The 23,225-nt window shown below is 36.0% G+C and overlaps 2 protein-coding genes across 2 annotated transcripts; both read left to right on the forward strand.

Moving 5' to 3' along the window:
* Window positions 1–8,055: 8,055 nt before the first annotated feature.
* Window positions 8,056–8,668, forward strand: LOC141595808 (low temperature-induced protein lt101.2-like). Its single transcript, XM_074415774.1, has 2 exons — window positions 8,056–8,271; window positions 8,386–8,668. The coding sequence occupies exons 1-2, from the start codon at window positions 8,182–8,184 to the stop codon at window positions 8,518–8,520; spliced, it is 225 nt and encodes a 74-aa protein (XP_074271875.1). The 5' UTR covers window positions 8,056–8,181; the 3' UTR covers window positions 8,521–8,668.
* A 3,938-nt stretch (window positions 8,669–12,606) lies between these two features.
* On the forward strand, window positions 12,607–18,033 carry LOC141597172 (F-box protein SKIP1-like). The gene is made up of 2 exons (XM_074417543.1): window positions 12,607–13,044; window positions 16,903–18,033. The coding sequence occupies exons 1-2, from the start codon at window positions 12,689–12,691 to the stop codon at window positions 17,414–17,416; spliced, it is 870 nt and encodes a 289-aa protein (XP_074273644.1). The 5' UTR covers window positions 12,607–12,688; the 3' UTR covers window positions 17,417–18,033.
* The last annotated feature ends 5,192 nt before the right edge of the window (window positions 18,034–23,225 follow it).

Below are 23,225 nucleotides of genomic sequence, written 5' to 3' on the forward strand. Positions count from 1 at the left end.
CTTCAGCAACATGTTGATTAATGATGTTCAACATGTTACTTTGAGGATCTTCCTTCGTTCTATTTCGAACCTTCTTTATGAGAGGCCGGATATGAGTAAGCTGAACAATCATGAACTGTTGCTTTTGATGTCTTATCTTAACCCGGAGCGGACCGAGAGGGTGGTCTTCAATGCTCCTGCCATGGTCTGTGCTAGCCTTGCCTTGATGGCTACTTCTACCACTCGGTACTTGAGTTATGGTGCTATTGCCACTCGGCTAGCTGAAAAGCTAGCCTCCTTTGAGGCTTCTTCTGAGTACGTTCCCATATCCACACCGGTGCCTACTATGGACAGAGACTACTACCTCGACCTGAAATGGTTGAGAACCTTAGCTGATGGTAGCCTAGCTTGGATGGGTGTGGGGTATGAGCTGGATGAGGATCCCGGCTACTGAGCACTTCCCACCGACAGAGCCGTTAGACCCAGTGGTGGTAGCTGTTGACTCCGATGAGAAGGAGGAGGATGATGATGTACCTCGACAGTTACAGACATACCTCATTGATGACACGATCCTTCAGGTGATGCCCGAGCCGAAGAAGGGGGAGAACGTGGCAGCAGTGGAGGAGAGACCCAGGTTGGGGAGAGGACCTCGTCGGGTGAGGGAGATGACAGCTGAGACCAGACCACGGCCAGCAGCACCACAGCAGCACCCTTTTCCTTGTTACCCCTACCTCGATACCCCAGAGACGCGTTCGAGCTACTTGGTAGAGAGGGTGTCATCTACTTTGACACTCCGGAACATGCATGAGATGGCGTATACTTAGGGGATTGGGACCGAGGGACCACACCCAGTGTGGTGGAGCGGAGTTGGGGACTACAATGGGGTTTTCCACTCTTACGGGGTGGACCAGACGGCATGGGGGACACCACAGTTCTTTTTAGAGACCAGTTGACCAACGTTGACCGACCTTGGAAGCAGTAATAGTCCTTAGAAGTGCGTACCAAAGTTATACTGTGTTTTGAGTTAGGGGTGGTACTCGATAGAGTAGAGCCTACTCGATCAAGTAGCTTGGATACTCGATCGAGTAGGGGCCACTCGATCGAGTAGGTGGGCCACTCGATCGAGTATCATCTTTTCAGCGAGGGTTTATAATCGGGTTTTGTTAAATCCGCAAATCATTTCCGCCTCTTTCTCCTAAACCTAAATGTCGCCCTTTGTAACACCCCCGCACACCAGGATGCCTTACCAAGGACCATTCCAGTGTATGACGGTGTCACCATCTCGGTTTCCCGAGGGAGTAGATCAAATTAGACAACAAAAGAACAATCTTATATTATTAAATGATTCGTACCATACAACTCAATACAAAGCCTTTATAACTAAGATACAACTACAACACTCATGACCCGCATCTCTAAACTGATAGCGTGATGACTTGATCCCTCCAATCCTAGCAGCCACAATCAGCAATACCTGCTAAGCCAACTGCTCACCATCCCCGAATGGATCACCGAAGGTTTTACAAAACAACAACACGGGGTCAGTACTGACTAGACAAAAGTAAGACAGAGTAACAATGTAAACAACTGATCATCCTCTATCCCCGTCTCACCGCCTCGCACAGTAACCGACCACACCCCAAGGATGTAGCCCTGCCAGATTACCCATCGCAACAGGTAATCCTCGCCGCCAGTGGGTGACCGCAACCCATCCCACCTAGTCCAGCTCTTCAACGAGCGACTAACAATCCCTGTCCCTTAATGTGCACATCCCCTTCCGTGACGGGTTCCACGGAGGGCGAACTAGGGTGTGAAGCCACTCCCGCAAGTGACTCCACCACAAACAATACACACCGCACAGTACCACAGCATCACAGCTGTCACAACAGCACCACCGTCGCAACCCCAATCACATCACCACCGTCACCACAACACCCATACTCCAATGATCAGTAAATAACCGCAATCACAATACAATATAATCACAATCTTAAATCAATTACAGTAAACTGAGTAGGAAACCCTACCTCGTCGCTAAGCATGTAAGACCTCCATACACAGCCACGCACGACTCCAATAAGCATCCTAACCACGATAACCATCTCCTATTACACAGCTATACTCAAAGAATCACTCAAATGAACACAAGGCAGAAACTTACCTAACATTACGCATCGACGATGACATAGACGACCACCACCCACGTCATCCTTCCTCAATGAATCCCGTCATTCCCATGGTGGAGGTTTAGGCTAAATACATTAAAGTGTGAAGCTATGGGGTGATAGGGGAGGGGATAGGCTAGGGTTAGAGAAAGAGAAACTGTAGAGGAAATGAGAAATGAAATGAATCTCGCGAACTTGCGTTTATATTAACGTGTCAACAGCAGCCATACTCGGTCGAGTACAGGAGTACTCGGTCGAGTAGGCTCTACTCGGTCGAGTATAGGTGATACTCGGCCGAGTAGCCTCAGCTAGGTCGAGTAATTAATCCTATAAACCTCATGTTACAAGCCTGATCCCTCACCCATTCATCCCTAAGGTCTGTTTGGTCAATAAGATCGGTCAACAACGTTCTTAAATATCCTGGGTATTATACCCTTTCCTCTTCCCTTTACCATATGTCCTCCATGGAAGCCCTTGAAGGTCCTTATGCCTTAGGAGTGCGTAGTTTGAGCCGGGTATCGATCCTTTGCCGAGTTTTCCTCATGCAGGTATGTCGTCATCATCATCTGTGTCTTGTGGTTTCAGTTGGGATTAGAATGGTAGTAATAGATGATTGTATTGTGTGTATAGGTGTTGCTTGATTGTTGGGTCTTGCGTGTGTGGGCATGGAATCGTTGCAGTCGCTTAAAGGTAGGTTCGCCTACTCAGTTTCTGTGGATGGTCTAGTGTGTCGGTTGTGGCGTACTGGTTGTTGTGTTGTTGTTGTGTTTGTGTGGCAGATTTTATGCGGTAGTCGGTTGGTGTATACAATTTGTTGGTTGTTGTTGTATTGCAGCTATCTGTGATTGATTGTCTCTGGTTCTCGAGGTGCGTCCTCGGCTGAGTGGAGTCACTTGCAGGAGTGGCTTCACGCCCTAGTTTCGCCCTCCGTGGAACCCGCCACGGGAGGGGATGTTCACATTAATAGGACAGGGTTATCGCTCGGTATGATGAGCGGGGCTTAGGTGGGAACGGCTGCGGTCCCCCACTGGCAGGGCTGGTCCAGTGGACTGTCGGTGACGGAGATTGATTGGAGTGGGTGTGACTGTGTGTGACTGGTTGTGTTTGTGTTGTGTTGGTAATTGTTGTTGGTTTCGTCATGTCTTGTCTCAGTTACTGACCTTGTGTGGTTGTCTTGTTTGTTTATGTGTCTGCCATGATCCCTTATGGTGAGCAATCGGTCTTGGCAGGTGTTGATGTGGTTGATAGCTGGAGTCCTGGCGGGGATGCGTCCTCACGAGTTCTGATAGTGATAGCGTGTAGCTGACGAGTTGTATCTTTATTTTGTTAGTCGGTTGTAACACTTGTAAATTTAACTATAATTGTTCTTTTATCGACTTTTGATGATTACTTACCTCGGGCAACCGAGATGGTAATGCTCTTAAATGCTAGGGAAGGTCTGGCTAAGGCTCCTCGGTATTTGGGGGTGTTACACTTATCTTCACTCGGCCTCTCACCTATCCCCTCCTAAGGTCTTCCATGGTCAAATGGTCGGTCAAAAGGTCCTTAAACATCGTGGGTACTACACCCATCACCACCACAACCACCTAAACCACCACCCGCATACCAAAACAAACCACAACCCACCACACTTCATTTTCTTAATGTAACCAAACAACTAGTTAAGTTTTAGCTAATCTCATACCTTTCCCCCTCTTACCCTTTCTAACTTCCTTTCCCTTTCCCCTTCTCTACCCCCCCCCCCCCCCCCCCCTCCCTCCCAAGTCTTATTTAAGACGACATTATCCATATCCATATCCGTTTTAATCTTAAATAAGAATTGTTATGGTAATAATCAATATATATATATCTATTTTAGACTTTTTTTGATGTTTTCCTATTACAATTAGAAAACTATACACTTGTTATTATGTAAAGGCTTTTTTTGATGTTTTCCTATTACAATTAGAAAATTATACACTTATTATTATGTAAGGCTTTTTTTGAAGTTTTTCTATTAAAATTAGGAAACAATTAAATATTTAAATTTTTTCCTATTAAAATTAGAAAAGTATACACTTATTATTATTATTATTATTAAAATAAATAAATTATTTACAACTTTTTGATCAATTAAAACCCATTTTTATAAAAAAAAAAATATTACTTTATATTAAAAACTAACCACTTTTCATTATTATGAATTTATCACTTCCAAAATATCTCATTTTAACATATATCTATCACTGTCTATCCTAAATTGGTCACTTTTTGTTTATCTTTTGCATCATACAGTTGCACACAATAACTACTATTCTCTCTTTCTTTAGGCTTTAACTAAATGAGACAAATAGGAAATGACAAAAGAGAGTTTTAATGATTATAATTTCTAAAGTTTAATTTAAGCTCAATATCAATCAATTAAATATAAACCTATTTAAAATTGTGCTATTCATTATGGGTAGGGCATGAATCTTATAGGGTGAGAGATGACTTCACCGTGCGTGTGTATTTTTGTGAGAGGTAGGGGTAGGGGTATGACGGGTTTTTGGGGAGGGAGTGAGTTTCTCGAGGGGTAGGGTTAATCTCTAACGTTTAAGAGTGTATTCTTTACAATTTTTTCAATTAAAATCCATTTTATAAAAATAAGATAAAATATTACTTCATGTTAAAAATTAGCCACTTTTTATTATTATAAATTTATCATTACTAAAATATTATAAATTATCTCATTTTAACATATAGGTATCATTGTCTATCATAAAATGATTACTTTTTTTTTTAATCTTTTGCACCATACAGTCACACACAATAACTACAATTCTCTCTTTTTTTAGGCTTTAACTAAATAAGATAAAAAAGGAAATGACAAAAGAGAGTTTTAATGATTATAATTTCTGAAGTTTAATCTAAGCTCAATATCAATCAATTAAATATAAACCTATTTAATTGTCTTATTTATTATGGGTGGACATGAATCTTATAGGGTGAGAGACGATTTTATTGTGCGTGTGTATTTTTGTGAGAGGTAGGGGTAGGGGTATGACTAGTTTTGGGGAAGGGGGTAAGTTTTTCGAGGGGTAGGGTTAATCTCTAATGTTTAAGAGTGTATTCTTTACAATTTTTTCAATTAAAATCCATTTTATAAAAAAAAAAAAATACTTCATGTTAAAAATTAACCAGTTTTCATTATTATAAATTTACCACTTCTAAAATATTATTAAATTATCTCATTTTAACATATAGCTATCATTGTCTATTATAAAATGATCACTTTTTTTTTAATCTTTTGCACCATACAGTTGCGTGCACACAACAACTACTATTCTCTCTTTCTTTAGGCTTTAACTAAATAAGACAAATAGGAAATGACAAATGAGAATTTTAATGATTATAATTTATGAAGTTTGATTTAAGCTCAATATCAATCAAGTAAATATAAACCTATTTAAAATTGTCTTATTCATTATGAGTGGACATGAATCTTATAGGGTGAGAGATGACTTTAGCGTGCGTGTGTATTTTTGTGAGAAGTAGGGTCGTAGGGGTAGGGGTATGACGAGTGTTTTGGGAGGGGGTGAGTTTCTCGAGGGGTAGGGTTAATCTCTAACGTTAAAGAGTGTATTCTTTACAATTTTTTTAAAATTAAAATCCATTTTATAAAAAAAAAAATTACTTCATATTAAAAATTAACAACTTTTCATTAATATAAATTTACCACTTCTAAAATATTATTAAATTATCTCATTTTAACATATAGCTATCAATGTCAATTATAAAATGATCACTTTTTTTTTCTTTTGCACCATATAGTTGCACATAATAACTACTATTCTCTCTTTCTTTAGGCTTTAACTAAATGAGACAAATAGGAAATGATAAAAGGGAGTTTTAATGATTATAATTTCTGAAGTTTAATCTAAGATCAATATCATTGTATTAAATATAAACTTATATAAAATGGTCTTATTCATTATGGGTAGGAAATGAATCTTAAAGGGCGAGAGATGACTTCACTCTGCATGTGTGTTTTTTTAGAGGTAGGGGTAAGGGTATGACGGTTTTTTGGGACAGAGGGGGTGAGTTTCTCGAGGGGTATGGTTAATTGATCTCTAACGTTTAAGAGTGTAATTTAGGGAATATAAGCAGATATCGGGCGAATTCTTCGTGGATAGAGATGGGGTTAGTTAGGAAAGGTTAGGTTGGTTAGTTTGGTAGGAAGGGTAAATGCACGTGAAAATTTGATATAGTGAGATAATATTAGAACATGTAAATAGGTAAATTTTATTTGAAGGTCATACTATGAGAAAAGGAGAAAAACACATATTGTATTATTTGAAGGGGCAAGTTTCTTTGAAGTATCAGATATATAAATAAAACCATATATAAGTATATAACATGTATGGTTTATATAACAGTAAAAAATACAACAATATTGGAGAGGGAAAAAGGAGTAAGGAAAACAAATAGACAAATAAGAAATGACAAAAAAGAGTATTAATGATTATAATTTCAGAACTTTAATTTAAGATCAGTATAATTTCAATATAAACTACTTAATATTGTCTTATTCATTATGGGTAGGGAAAATGAGTAAGGAAGAAAATGAGGTAAATGAGTAATGACAAAAAGGGTTTTGATGACTATAAGTAGTTTATATTAAATTGATTGATATTGATCTATTTAAAGTCATGTAACTTACTTACACTTTGTTTCCAAAAATAAAAATATAAAGGGAAAGAGAAGGAATAAGATTGAGGGAGAAAAAAGGGGATGAAAATATGAAAATTGGAATATGATAAGTTTGTTTCAAATTTATCCTATGTTTGTGTGATTTTGGTTTGAATTTAAGATGAAAATATAGCTCACTATCTCTCTATTTTACCTCAATTGTTCATAAAACTCAAAATAAGTAATATAAGACATTATAGTTGCAACTTATTTTAGTAGCCGTGCAAAGCACGGGCATGAAAACTAGTATTATACTAGTTTAGATCTCGCGTAATGAATGCACAATATTTATAGAGTTACTCATATAGACCCCGTGCAATATATGCACGGTATTTATAGAGTTTTACTTTTTAGTGTATTATTTATAGAATTTAAATTGATAATTCACTTATTTTTCATGTTTCTCCTTAATCTATTTTGATTAGAGAAATAAATAAAAATTTAGATCGTAAGAAGTAATAAAATGAGTGTTTTTTTTTTACCGATAAATTAATGATGTTAATATACAAATATTTACTAATAGCATATTTTTTAGCTTACAAATTTTTATCATAAAAAGTCAATAAATTTTAACAAATATTTACTAATACCATATTTTTAGCCGCAACTTCTTATCATAAAAAGTCAATAAATTTTTATCAATAAGTTCTTTAAAAAGAATTTCTTTATCTTAAAAAGATCGAAGATAAATTTGTGCAAAATGTGAAATATTAAATATAAATATTTAAATACAAAATATTATATCCATTTATAACTTATCATGGTATATGTTAAAAATACCAGACCCTATTCTAAGAAATATATTTTAAGCGAAAAAAGTTAGAGTTTCGTCCATTAATTTAGTAAAATAGGGGATTATTATACTCCCTCCAATTTCCTATTATATTCCTCTTTCCTTTTTCACACAAGTTTGATTATCTTTCCTCTTTCCTTTTATGGTAAGTTTCATTCATTTTTTATTAATTTCTCTCTCCTAAAAAATCAACAACTCTCATTACTTTATCTATTCTTTATTCATTATTCATTATTTATTATTTTACAACTTGCAATACTTTATTGGGAGTATATAACTTAAAAGTCGTAAAGACATGAATCCTGGATCCAAGTCATAATCAAGACAGCGTGTACCTCGTGGTTACGTCTCACATATTGACATTACAGTTTACACGATCCAACAATCCCACTTTCCTTGCTCATTAAACAATCCCAACACTTGTAGTCTTCTACCATCCCTCCATCCCCTCTTCAAAACCCCCCAACCATACAAGAAAATATCTCATCAAAATATCAAATCTCCCTTCTCTTTTGCTCAATCAAAATCAAAACAATGGTGAGCGGATGTGAGATGTTCTGTGAGATCATGTGTGCCATCATCCTTCCTCCTCTCGGCGTCTTCTTCCGCCACGGCTGCTGCAGTGTACGTTCTTTTTTTCCTACCACCCTTAATCTACGCATACTAGGTTAACCATCCTTTTTATCGTGTTAATTAATTTGATTGATGAAAAACTAAATGAAATTTGTTTAATGGCAGTGTGAATTCTTGATATGCTTGCTGCTGACGATATTAGGGTACGTTCCCGGAATGATATACGCAATCTACGCAATTGTAGTGGTGGATCGTAGATGGTATAGAGATGATGGACATTACTATAGATCTCTAGCTTGATAATTCATTCAATCTAATTTTGTATTTTCATTATTTCTTCTTGATTGATGATTGAAATTATCGATCTTGATCGAAATTGATTTCCGATTCTAAACTTGTTGTGTATGTTGTAATCTTAAATTGAATTACTAATCTTTCTTTTTGCGAATTTGGGTTATCCGATTGTGGATTTTTAACTGCTATTTATATCAATCTTGTGGTCCGTACACAACTAACATGTTACGTAATTTTACCGTTTTTATTTGAAAGGGTTGATCGCACGTCGTCCGGACTCCGGATTAGTGACAAATAGTGTCTTAGAAAACAAGGTATATCAAATAGTTTTACTAGTCTATCAGGAGACTGGGAGTCCGTCTCAAGCTTAGTCATGACTGGGAGTCCGTCTCAAGCTTACTCATGGTAACGATGTTAATCTTTACACCAAAACTGAAATATCACCTATTTTTCTTAGAAATGGATTAATACGAGTATAAGTTTATTATAATCAAACATTAAATATCGCTTCTTAGGAAGCTCCGTCCCGACTCCCGAATGTTGCATTAGAAAATGACAATGAAACTCTCGAATTCCTTATTATAAGCAGCTAGTCTTGCTATAGACGGGTCAAATAGATTCAAAGTGATGACATTTTTGGTCCCCATCACCCCACTTGTTTCTTGTCCTATTAGGATATATGCCGTCTATAATGAGATTTTGTGTATTATAAGTTAGCTCTAATTATGGCTTTTACGTTGCTAATAACATCCTATTATTGTGACCCATCTTACTCACTTTAGGCAGCCGGGTATTATGGGTGGGTCACATGTATTCCGTAGATGATAAAATGCCCACAACTGTCAAGGACCAATAATTGGTTGCAAATAAATGGCACCTCCATTCGTTCAATAAAGCGTCTTGCTTGTGACGGGCTAATCCCGTCACAAACTTGTGACCTCTCACAAAAAGGGAAAGGGGACAAGGTGGGGTATCCCCATGTGCTTCCACACCCACCTCTTATGGGTATTTTGTGAGAGGAAATGGTATCCGTCACAAGCTTGTGACGGATATCGCCGTTACAAAAATGAGATTTTGCGTTTTGGGTTATGGCTGGTTATTGTCCCAAACTGGGAAAACGAAAATGAAATTTGGATTAAAAGGCTATTTTGTGTGCAATTAATACATAAGTATGTGATCTATTAGACTTTTAATGAATCGCAAGCTATTAATTTCAAGGCTGGTTTATGAGTTATTATTGTGAAACAAATTCAAATATTCATTAATTATCTTCAAAGTCGGATGTATTTCAGAATCAGAGATGAAGCTAAGCACAGGTTGGCTAGGTCATAGCTAAGGTGAGTTAAAATAAGTTTGTAGTACACTGGATAACTCAAGCGACAAGTTGAGCAATAGAAGATGAAAGGGTATTAAGATCTTAGATTTCAAGTTTATAATAAAATTTTTGTAATTCATAATGTTTACTAATCCAACAAGTAGAACTATTTATTTTATATTGACATAAGATCTAAATTTGATTATCCTATATGTATTTATCATAATACTCGGGTATAATTTGGTTACTTGATTACTCTTAGACCATCCTCAAGCAGAAGGTCGAGTTAATCGGGTCACCAATATTTTTCCTCATTATCACACCTTAATTATCTTGACTCACTCTCATCCTCCCAAGCAGAAGGTCACGACCTAGGTCACCAACCCAATTATTTTTCACTTTTTAACCAATGAGAGAGTGCCACCTACCGGGTCATCATACTCAACCAAATGTCACATTCTTTTTATTTTGACGGTTGTCCTTTTTTTTTTGTTTCCAAATAACGAATGGGAGTGTGCTTGGCCTGGCGGTCACCAACAAGGTCACCAACTCAACTCAAGGTCACCAATTGACCCTGAGTAGTTGAAGGTCACCAAATTAACCCCTTAATCCTAATTTAAGGTGTCATTAAGGTGACCCAACAAGGTCACGACCCAGTCGGTGACCTTGCTTGGGGATGGTCTTATGAACACATAAATAAATTATAATTCACGAGAATTAATAAGAGTGTGTCTTGTTTTGTTGACAAAATACACACTTCCTATAGATTATGATCCATCCAAGTTCCTTGAGATTCCATTTTCTATATGAAACGAAATAACGATATGTTTGGAACCTATAACTGAAATTGAATTTCATAATTAGGATATTTAAGTGTTCAAAAATCGTAGAATTTCACATTCGAGTTGAGTTCAATTCTATATCAATTCCAAATTAACTTGTATTTGAGGTCCTCAAATTCTTGGGTCATCAATACTATATATTAATTCCAGAAACCAAGGGACTTCAATGTAATTAAAGAAAGTTATACAAATTAATTATACTATATAGTTTTAAATCACTAGCACCGTGTGATGGATCCGATTAAGGGATCTCAATGCAAATATTATATAGTTTGGGTTAAAATTAAATTATATAGAAACTTGGTAATTTTCCTAAACATTTGTAAGAGATTAAAACATGGTCAATTTCTTTAAAATAAAATAATTAATTAAGATGGTCAATTTCCTTAAAATAAAATAATTAATTAAGATGGTCAACTTCAAGGAGACTAAACGAAAGAAGATGCTTGATAATTTTCCTAAATATTTATAAAAGACTAGAAGATGGTCAATTTCCTTAAAATAAAATAATTAATTAGTATAAACATGCACACTTATGGCATTAATTATTATCATCGTAAAATTATATATTAAATTTAAAATCTATGCAAATTTATTAAACTTTATAGTTTATTAGATGTATAGAGATGATAATTATTTAACATAAAAAATATAATATAAGTAGGTTATAAATAATTCAAGTTAGATTCCATAATATATAATATTACATAATTCTTTCGATTTGATTTAATGCATATATGTAATATATTTATATAAATATATAATCCTCTTAAAATTGCATGCCTAAGTAGTAAAAGATAATTTCGTCAGTAAAGAAAAGAATTGTAGTAATATTGGATATAGTTATATGATAGTAATCACTCAATTGAATAGTGAAAGTAACAATATTATCATCGAGATTAGTGAAAGCGGTAGAAACAACAACGAGAGTAGTGAAATAATCAATATTAATGCGGAATATTAATGCGGCAATAGTGAAAGTAACAATAATTACGACGGAAGTAGTGAAATTATCAATATTAATGCGGCGATGGTAGTGATAAAGAATAATTAATTACGGGAGTAGTGAAAGTAACAATGATTACGGGCAAGTAGTGAAATGTTATTATTATTGTTTCATTAATAAGAGTAAAATATTAATAGCGGGAGGAGTGAATTTGTCTCAAAATTTATTTCATCGTAATTTTATGATATGTCATAAAAAAATATATTAATGATAAATTTATGGGTTATGCAACTTTAAGTAATTTTATTTAATGTAAAAAAAAAAATGGTAAGTAGAGGTAGCCCGGGCGAAGCCGGGCACCAATACTAGTTGTAATCATGAAAACGAAATCAATTTCTTGTGTTCCAAATTCATGATACACCTTAAACTAATTTATGTTTAAATATATTCCCTCTCTTCTAGTCCTTTGTTTAGATATTTCATTTTGGATATCTCATTTATTTGTTTACTTTTCTAATTTGGGAATGTTTTTATAAATTATTTGATCATCCACCGCTTCTTGATCCATTTGTCCTCCAACAATTATATCTACATCTCATCCTACTTCATTGGTCTTTGTGTCAAAACAAGAGTTAAACAAGTGACCGAGACGGAGATAGTATTTATTTTAAACATTACTCTTTACTAGATCTGATAAATAGGTCAATCGGATCGAGTTTGGGTCCGGTTAATTCGGGTTCGAGTTGTTCGGCTTTGCAAGAATTGGGTCAAGATCGGGTGGGTAGGGTCATTTCGGGTTCATATCATTTTTTGATTGGTAGTTTTCAAGCTTTTTGGGGATAACAAACTGTATTTGATTAAAAAAACATTCGAATCGGATTCAATAAGTTCGAGTCAGATGTGGGTTGGTCAGATTCGATTCGGGTTATTCAAATCGAATCAATTTTTTTTTTTTTTTTTTTTTTTTGGTGAAGAAATCGGATCAATTTTACAAGTAGAGAAAACCGTTAAAAGGCCCCAATCACACATATTCCCACCCTCTAAACAACCCCAACCAACCGTCCAATCGATATGAACAAAGATGATCTCACAACCGAGTCAACCCACTACAACTCGGATTGGGCCGAGTTAACTCACGAGTGCCTGATCAACATCCTCTCGCGTCTGACGTTAGAGGAGCAATGGAAGGGAGCTATGTCGGTCTGCAAGCCATGGATGGAAGCTTGCAAAGACCCTTCTCTTCATAAAGTCCTTGATTTAGAACATTATTTTGAATCCTCCACTGAGTCGACTCGGTGGTGGTCTCCCGAGTTTGAGAGAAAAATCGATGGAATCCTTAAATCTGTTGTTGATTGGAGTGATGGGTCTTTGTTGGAGATCCGCCTTAGGCATTGTTCTGATCATTCTCTCTTTTACGCTGCTCAAAGGTTTGATCTTTTCGCCTTTCTTCCGAATTTTTTGAGTTTTTGCTCTGATCGTTCCCTCCGTCCCAATCATTTGTTTACATTTTCTATTCTGTGTTAAGACGTATTTTAATTAAAGGTAAACAAATGATTAAGACAAAGTAGTACTCGTATAAGTTATAGTATTGTATTTGGTTGATGTTCATTTAATAAAGTTTGATGATTTGTTGATTAAAATGTGGCGGTGGTTGCTATGAAATGTGTTTGTGAATTGGGTATTCGATAGTGAATTGAGGTGTGGGGTAACAAAGGATTTCATATTGAACCGTGTAATTTGTCGAATATTGTGCTCACTAATCTTTGCTACCAAAATGACAATTAGATATTTGGGAAGGTGAAAGGCGTGGAGTGGTATTGAATTCATAACAAAACATTTTGAGCGAACATTCAATAGTTATCTTGGATGACGACTTGAGGTTGTATGTCGTATGTCGAGCCATTCCAAAAGGAAAACAATGGGAAATTATTTTGGCAATGTGTCAAAGGGAATTCATACGAAAGCTCAGAATTTGTGTTAATGGATGGAAATAAGACACTGTCCTGCATTTGTATAGCATTATTTCCAGGCATATGACTCGAATTTAGTTGTTTGTTGGCAGTTCTACTTATGAGGTATATCATTGATGTACTTGAAATAGGAGTATTATTTACTCCGTATTAGTTACCGGCATATAATTCGTGAGAATGTCCCCACTTGTGCACCTCAGTCTTTTAAGCAGTTTTAGTTTTTTTGAACTACCTCTTGTGCTTGGTATCAGCGTCGAATATCATTGAACATCTGTTCATTCTTTAGTGTTTTCGCAAATATATTGGGGTACAATTTATTGTTCCTTTTTGGATTAGATTAAAATAACTGATAATGAATGTCCTGTAATTGCATATTCAAGGAGTTATAGAATACTGTGTGTAGGCTTAGATGATTCTTTCTAGGTCTATGACTGAAGTTAGTTCTTGTTGGAAATTTTCTTTCCTTTGTAACCAAGTTTGTTTATTATCCGTATTTTTCCACTTATCGCATTAGAAAACCAAAAAGGTGCAAGGGGGAGCACATGTTCTTGGTTATGTGACGTGAAGCTGTGAATTCAAGTTCAATGTCTAATTTGTAGTGTATCTAAATGCTTTTGAGGTTTTGTTAAGAAGTAGATTTGTGCTGTTACCAATTTATGTCAATTGGATCTTTTGAATTGTCTCTTTTGCATGATAGCAACATTATTTTGATTAGGACGAGTATCTTAAAGAAGAAAGGTACTTAATCTCATTTGAAGGTAACACATCTTGTAAGTCGTAACGATACACTTAGAAGGCTTGGGGTTTCGATTCTTACCCGCGACATACTGCACTTATTTGAACCAAAAAAAAACGATACACTTGAAGGCTTGAAGCAAGTAAGATTTGAGGGTGGTGGTAATGCTTCATTCTCTCCCTCTTAAAGGATTGACCAGTTGATCACATATGTTAAGTCGGTGTCAAGTATGCCTATCAGAGACACGTCCTAAGGCTTTATTGATTTTCACTTTTCATCCAAATCCTTCCCACGCTTAGTTTGAGAAGGCGCGAGGCACAGTGAGGCGATAAGGTCCCAAGAGGCTAAGGCTAAGGCGTGTGCCTTTTGGACACGAGGCGCACTGATTTTTCAGACGAACATCCATATTTTACAATCAAATTTTGTGAGAGAATAGTCCTTTTTTGTTTTAAAGAGGGTTAACATGGATCCAAAAGTAAAAATTAAGGATAAGGGGAGAAAAAGAAGGGTAAGAAAAGAATTTGGAAAAAAAATATGAAATTGCATCCTAATGCGCCTCGAGTGCGCCTCACCAGTTGCGCCTTGGGTGTGCCTCATGCGCCTTAGGTGCGCCTTTTGTATTCCATGCGCCTGATGCACTATGTTATGTTACTCATGTAGAAGTATCCGACACGGGTGTGTGTCCAAGTGTCGGACTCTTGCTATTTTTTTGAAAAACATGCATATTTTGGTCTAAAATGAGGTGTCCAAGGGTCATACCCATGTCCGAGTGTCGGACACGGGTTCGCGAGCAAATTAGAAGAGTCGGAGTAACATAGCTGATGCGCAATCTGGTTGGCGCCTCAATGCACCTTGCGCTTAAGCGCGCTTTTTTAAACTAAGTTCCCACGATAGATGAATTTCATGTACCAAAATAGGAAGGTAAATGAAACTGTCCATTTCCATTCCCTACCATCCCTTTCAGCAATCTCTAACAATGGAAAATGGCCACCTCTTCTAGCCTCCACCCCTCCCTTTTTAAGCAATACCTTTAGATAATGTGTACGAAAATGGGAATGTAAGATGATCATATATGAAAGCTTGTATTGTTTCTACTTTGTGGAAGGAGGATTTTATGAATACTTGGAACAATCAGTTTTTCAGCTTAGTTTTTCACTTGGTAGCCTGAATTGATGTTAAAATTATTAATTATGGAAAATACAAAGCATTCACCCATGGACGGTTCGAAAGGATGATTCATGTCAGCCGACCCCAAATCATTTTGGGATTAAGGCTCTGATGTTGTTGTTGTTGTATGGAAAATACAAAGCATGTAAATATTTTTGCTTTGATATATGGTGAACTAGAATAGTAGTAAGACGTTTAATGCAAAGAAATGATGTAATGCATATCATCAACATTGCCTTATTGCCTCAAAAGAAGCTCTCGTCTAGGAGGGTTAGGGATTTAGGGGGTAGCTAGATGTACGCATGTGTACCCTGTATTGAAAATCATAAGTTTGTTGTTTCTAGTTTCACTTGAGATCATATCAATTGATTTCATTTAACTCCCCAACAAATAAGCATTGTAGACAATTGAAGGAGCCATTATATTAAAATTCATTGTCTTTAATCCAAAGAACACGGCATGTTCAGTTCCACCTGCAATGGATGTTCAAGCAAATGTAGTGTGTGCTTTTTGTGAATATGCATGTATACTGCAGTCGGAAAAAGGGAGTTAAAGGCGGGTTAAGCCACTCCAGGACACTTCTACTAAAAGTCTCTGTAACATATCTTTCATGAATCATACGTTGGTCACTTGGTCTATGAATCATACATGTTGGTCGATATACACCCATGCCTTTTACAGTTTACCAATCTGAATGTTTTGTCTCCATGTGAACTGATCATCTGAAATGCACAATGATTTTTTTCTTCTTTTTTTTTTTTTTGATGACGAGGGGGTTGAATCCCCCCGGGCCCATGCATTCCCGCGCCACCACATGGACCATGTAAGCCACCCCCTTCAGGGGCTGCAGTGGCCAAGTGATCATCGCCCCAGCTGGTAGTCGAACCCGTAGTCGAACCCGGGACCTCTCAACTCCTGCATTTCTGCAAGTTTTAAGGTTTAACCCGGCTACCACTGGACTAACACCACTTGGTTTGATTTTTTCTTTTTATCACCTCCTGTTATGCACTTGATTTTCCATTTCTTTTGAAGCCAAACACTGACTATTTTGTCACTATGAAATAACGCAAAATAGCTTACTAAAGTGTTGGCGATGATTGTTGTTATGCTATGCACTTTTCCCGGTCGATATGGCGCTTTACAAGATACAGATTGCTACCAGTTTTTTTCGACTGGTTTTCCTGCATTATTGTTGCTTTCTTGACCTGAATTTTTAAAGTTTGCCACCACCAGCCTTTTCTCAGTATATTATGAAATTTCTTGAGGGCTTAATAGTTTTTACCCGGTGTTTGGCAAGACGAGAGTCTGGCTGTTATTTGGTAGATATGCTAATATATAGATTTCACAGAGGCCATCCAGTCTTGGCTGACTGCAGTGATTACGTTAGTTTTTTTGTTTCTGTTTGCTCTCAGATGCCCAAAACTAGAGGTTCTCTCAATCAAAAGCAGCCAGAATGTTTCTGATATCGCTATGATCGAGGTGGCGAAGCATTGTCCAAAGCTGAAAGAACTTGATATTAGCTTCTGCCATGAGATTTCTCATGAATCTTTGGCATTACTTGGAAGAAATTGTTCCGAATTAAATATACTAAAACGCAACTTCATGAATTGGATGGATATTCATTGTCCAAGTGAATATCTCGATGCTTTACCCCAAGATGGCGATAATGAAGCTGCGGCCATTGCTAAATATATGCCGGGGTTGGAGGTGCTTGAGATAAGGTTCTTGAAGTTAACAGGTAAGGGTCTCATTATGATTTCCGAAGGATGCGTAAATCTGCAGTACTTGGATCTTTATGGGTGTGCAAACTTGACTAGTCGTGATATTAACAATGCATCTTTGCATTCCAAGAATTTGACGGTTAAGAAGCCGAACTTCGACTTTCCTAGATTGATCTATCACCTATGTTACTCCGACTCGGCTTGAAAGATCGGACACGGGTGCGTATTTAGGTGTCGGACACTGCTATTTTATGAAAAGTTGTCAAGTTTTTGGTCTAAAATGAAGTGTTCGAGTGTCATACCAATGTCCAAGGATCAAGTGTTAGACACGGGTACGTGAGCTCATATGAAGTGTCGAAGTAACATAGTCTATCACACCGAGAGGTATGGGCATTGGAGGCTTTACGATGAGCGATATCAAACTGACGTCTTTCGGATTTAATCACAGGCCCCACAATAGAGGGAAACCAACTCATAATAATAACGAGTAAGTCTCCTGAGAGACGGTCTTTTAATAAGCACTATTGAGAGACCATTGTACAATTTTTAGAAAAAGTGGTACTAAAGATAATAAAATAGGTACAAATCATGATTAATGATAAAATGTGTACATTTATTGTGTAAATAGGTACGAAATTACTATGTCACGATTAACAATAAAAAGGGTACGAAAGATTGGTCTCTCAATAACTTAGTGAGAGACCGTCTCTCCCAAGTTTTAGTGATAACATGGTGGTGATGCTTTTGTGGGGCAAATGTTAAGGTATTATGGGAACAATATTATGTTATCAATATAAAGACATGATTATGGTTTGATCATTATTTTAAGGGGTTTTTTTTTTCTATCAAAAACTACCTTATATTTTGGGGTGTTTGTAGAATCTTATCTTTATAAATACAGAAACATTTAAAGCATCCATATTCACCCACGTCATCAAATGTAGTTTTTTTTTTCTTTTTTTTTATAAATAGTTAATGTGGGACCTGCAACAAAAAATCTAGAATTAATTTCTCGAAACCACCATGTTTTGTACGTAAATGTTTATGTTTATGTTTGTACGTAAATATAAGTTATAATCTCCTAATTTATCTTATGATCTTAATTTATATGAATTATACAAAACTATAGATTATACAATCGCATACAAACTATGTAGAATCATAGGTAACACAATTACATTTCCTAAAATATTACCAATATAATCAGAACAAAGTATAAAAAAAATTATTGTATGAGGGAGTGTATATATATTGAGCAAAAATTTAGGGTATATAATATGGACCTATATGAGATGAATGAGTCGACTTAAATATTATCATATAATATATGGACCGTAAATATATGAGTTGACCAAATATGTGTGCTCTTTTACTGAGTGAAAGATTTACACAAATTTCGCAGTTAATACGGTTAATATCCGTTTTTATTTTAAGACGAGTCAAGTATAGTTAGAATAAAATAAAAATAGAGACTAGGGTGCATAGGGAATAACATAAGGTTTGTCTTATATACACAAATGAAATGGTATTTTTACCAGTTTTAATAACTAAAAAGATGTATCCATTTTAGAGGAGACTTACTCAAAAGATTATGTCTTTTTATTTGGTTCGGATAAATGTTATACTCATTAACTTGATTTGTGATGATTTTGTTTTATTTTATTGGTATTTAGCGGATACGGTGTTGACATTTGGGTTGATTTAGTTACGAGGCTAGATCATTAACTCGGTTTACAAATTGAGACTTCAGTTTCGTTAATTTAATCTTTTATAAAATAACTATAACAAATTTAATCATACAACAATGACGTGACATTAAAATTATATACTTCCTCCGTTTCAGAATTTGCATTTGCTAAAAATACCCCTCACAAAGAATAAAAGAGACAAACAAACGATTAGAACAAATAGAGAATTAGGCTACGCATATTATAATTTAAATTTATTATCGAAATAAGCAACAAGGAAATATTTTTTACAAATAAATATGTGAATATTTGTAATATATTTAAACGGCTGATATTCACTATAACAAAACTCTTGAATACCTATTTATTTAGATGAACAATTGAACAATTAATCATGTTTAATTAGATTTGCACAACTTTGAAACTTTAACACGATATATCGTTTTAATTCAGTGTCATTCAAATTCTAATAAAAAATATTACGGCTAACTATTAAAGGATCGACTACCATATACTCAAAAACATATTTAAAAGACAACCCGTGCATTTCGTGCACGGGATTAAAACTAGTAATTACTTTATTTCATTACATTAATATACTAGATTTCATGCCCGTGCGTTGCACGGTAATTAAAAAATGTTTTGTTTGAAGTGAGTTAGCAACTATGTATAAAAAAATATTACAATGTACTCTGTAATATGTAAATGCATAGTGAATATAATGATTTTCAAAGGCAATTAGGAGAGCAAACCTCCAACTTCAAAACTAAAATTTTACATAATCACTTTTGAAATAAGGAGAAAAAAAATACGTTAAGGCTAATCTTTGGAGTTAGAACACATGTATGTGTGTATCTATGTATATACAAGTAGTCTCTCTTGTGACGGGTCAAGTAATATCTATGTGGGTACATAAGACAAAATAGATTGCTAATCCTTAGTCATTCTCCTTTTGTATTATCTACCTCACATGAATAATATTTCACTCATGGCAAATGAGAATTTGTGATTTAAATATAGAGTGTGCTATATTTTATTATAGAGTATCTTGATAAGTTTAACATCTATACAAATATTTATCCAATAGAGAAACGTATTAGAGTTTTAGTCTGAGAAACTTTGACCATAACTACTCTGTTTTATAATGAAATTTTAACACATAAAATTACGTGTAGAGGAAACTATTTTTTTTTTTTTAAAAAAAAAAAACAACACTAAAAACACTCCCTTTAACTAATCTTTACAAAAATTCTATCTTAAATGGAGTAGTGTTTATCTTTTCTCCTTCTTTCTATAGTATGAACATTCCGCAATTCAATATATAATTACAAAATTTGTAGATTCATTTTAGCTCTTGCTTTATGAGAAGAGATAGAATTGTTTTGGAATATTTAATAGGTAATCTTTGTTTTTTTTATTCCACTCGAGACAAAAACCAATATTTATCAACAAATATCAAATTTGTGATCGCTTACTTCGTAAATCAGGAGCATGACAATCCTCCCCACATACAATGTACTATATGATCACTCGTGCATTAAAGAAAAAAATACGAAGTAATTGGTGAAAGAAATAGAACTTAGCTGATCCGAAACGACCCTTAATCGAGACGCCGTGTAAGACACTGCCCTAAATCAGTTAGACCCCCACACAGGTGCTCCTTGGGTTCCGTGGTCACCGATTCCAGGGTTAATGCCTCCTTTCGCATAATGTTGCACACCAAAGACGGAAGTGGGAACTGTTCTCAATATTGATAGCATAAGAGGGACGAGATAGAGAAGGAGAAGTTTTGTATTTTTCTGTGTGTGTAAAACTGAGGAGGAAGAAGGTTTATATAGTAGCCAAGAGGCTCCTCCAACAGTCAGAAAAATGAATGCCATTGATTCTGAGATTAATTGTCATAAATCGTGTAATGAATTTTGTATTGATTGCGGAATAAAATCTCAACAGCTATAGAAAAAGAATCCGAGGAGAAAATTCAGACCAGTAGCAAAAAGGGGCCCCACCACACCACGCACGTGTCACGTGTCACGAGCACGAGCCGGACAGCGGCGGCGGCGCGCGCGTGAGGAGACTATAGTCTACCCTCTATAGTCTAGTTAACACTTGTTAACCCTCTTCCATATATAAATACAACACTCCCCCACTATTCTTCCAATGTGGGATAAGTGTTGTTTTACTTAAGCTTTGGAGCAACCAAAACTCCAACAATCCCCCATTTGGTCCAAACTTAAGAAAACAAAAGAAATATAAGAAAAAGCTATAATCAGGTGAACATAGTCTTGAACCTGGAAAAAAAAGAAAGAGATGAGAACAGCTCCCTCGAGTAACTTATGGCCCCATGAAAAACCCTGTCTCATGATTGCATTAGAGAATAGCCCACATCTATTCTCATAGGAGGCGGCCAACACTCCACAATCACGTAGGTGAGTCCATCAAGTGTGTACTGCACACACCACTCAAACCGTGAGGTATAGAACTCATTAAGGACTACCACCTGTCCAACCTAACCCTGCAGTAAACAAACATGCTAAAAAGGGATAAACCGAATAACCTCCTTTATTCATCAAAATAAAAGAATACAAGCAATGCTCGACGATTTCGTTTGACCTCATTGAATCTGGTTATCCAGATTGGGTATCCATCGTAAAAGCACTACGTAGGTGGGCTCAATCCCATCTTTTTAACAGTTTCTGAAACTAGTTTCCTGTTTAAGGCCTTTGTCAGTGGATCGGCAATATTACTTTCCGACCTCACATAATCTAAAGAAATAACACCAAACTTGATCAAGTTACAAACAATATTATGCCTTAGGCGTATATGCCTACTCTTGCCATTATAAGCCTTATTCTTGGCTACATGAATGGCAGATTGCGAGTGACAATGTAGCGGCACAGATGACACGGGCTTTGGCCAAAGAGGAATGTCCGCTACTAAATTTCTCAACCATTCTGCTTCTCGACCAACCAATTCGAGAGCTATAAATTCCGATTCCATTGTAGATCTCGCAGTACTTGTTTGCTTGGATGACCTCCAAGATACAGCTGCTCCTGCTAAAGTAAAAACATAACAACTGGTAGAGTGTATATCCTTACTCTCCGAGATCCAGTTAGCATCACAATATCCCTCCAAAACTGGAGGATAACCACAATAAGATAATCCAAAATCAGCTGTACCTTTAAGATATTTAAGCAAACGAACTAATGCACTCCAATGATCATGACCAGGATTATGAGTATATCTACTCAATCTCCCAACAGAATATGCAATGTCAGGACGAGATGAACACATAAGATACATGACACTACCAAGGATTTTAGCATAACCAGCTTGATCCACACTTTCAGATAAATTCTTTTTTAAGTGCACACTAGCATCAAAAGGTGTTCTAGCAGGCTCAACATCAAAATAACCAAACTTCTTTAAAATTTTCTCAACATAGTGAGCTTGACTAAGACAATAACCTTTACTAGTCTTTAAAACTCTTAAACCAAGAATGACATCAACCTCACCCATGTCTTTCATTTCAAAAGAAGTTTTAAGCATGCTTTTAGTAGAATCAATAACATCTAATGAAGTGCCAAAGATAAGTAAAATCATCCACATAAAGTGTTATAATAACACTACCGCTAGCATTGGATTTCACATAGATACATGTATCAGCATCACTAGCTCTAAAACCAAGAGAAACAATCACACTATGAAACTTTTCATACCATTATTTCGGTGCCTGCTTAAGTCCATACAAAGATTTAACAAGTTTACAAACTTTATGTTGACCAGGCACTATAAAACCATCAGGTTGTTCCATATAAATCTCTTCATCGAGATCACCATTTAAAAACGCAGTTTTCACATCCATCTGATGAACAAGCAAGTTATACATGGAAGCAATAGCAAACATCACTCTAATGGAAGCAATCTTAGTGACCGGGGAATAGGTGTCAAAATAGTCTAAACCAGACTTTTGGGTGAAACCCTTAGCCACCAACCTGGCTTTAAATTTATCAATAGTCCCATCAGCTTTGAGTTTCTTCCTAAACACCCATTTACACCCTATAGGCTTACAACCACAAGGCAGGTCAACAATTTCCCAAGTATGATTAGACATAATGGACTCAATCTCACTATCAATAGCTTCTTTCCACAAGGAAGCATCAACTAATCTCATAGCCTCATCATAGGTCTTAGGATCCTCCTCCACAATATACATGTCAACCAACTCATCATCTAAATATCTACCATCCTCCTCCATAAGAAAATCAGGCCCAAAAGATTTCTCTACTCTAGGTCTCTTACTCCTTCTCAGTTCTATTGATGGTTCAC

Source organism: Silene latifolia, chromosome 8 (assembly GCF_048544455.1).
Source record: "Silene latifolia isolate original U9 population chromosome 8, ASM4854445v1, whole genome shotgun sequence".
Taxonomy (NCBI): Eukaryota; Viridiplantae; Streptophyta; class Magnoliopsida; order Caryophyllales; family Caryophyllaceae; genus Silene; species Silene latifolia.

Excerpts from the sequence above, each read along its gene's own strand:
- LOC141597172 (XM_074417543.1), top strand. The coding sequence starts at position 12,689 with ATGAACAAAGATGATCTCACAACCGAGTCAACCCACTACAACTCGGAT. Across the intron at positions 13,045-16,902 it reads CTCTTTTACGCTGCTCAAAG|ATGCCCAAAACTAGAGGTTC; the intron begins GTTTGATCTTTT and ends GTTTGCTCTCAG.
- LOC141595808 (XM_074415774.1), top strand. The coding sequence starts at position 8,182 with ATGGTGAGCGGATGTGAGATGTTCTGTGAGATCATGTGTGCCATCATC. Across the intron at positions 8,272-8,385 it reads TCCGCCACGGCTGCTGCAGT|TGTGAATTCTTGATATGCTT; the intron begins GTACGTTCTTTT and ends GTTTAATGGCAG.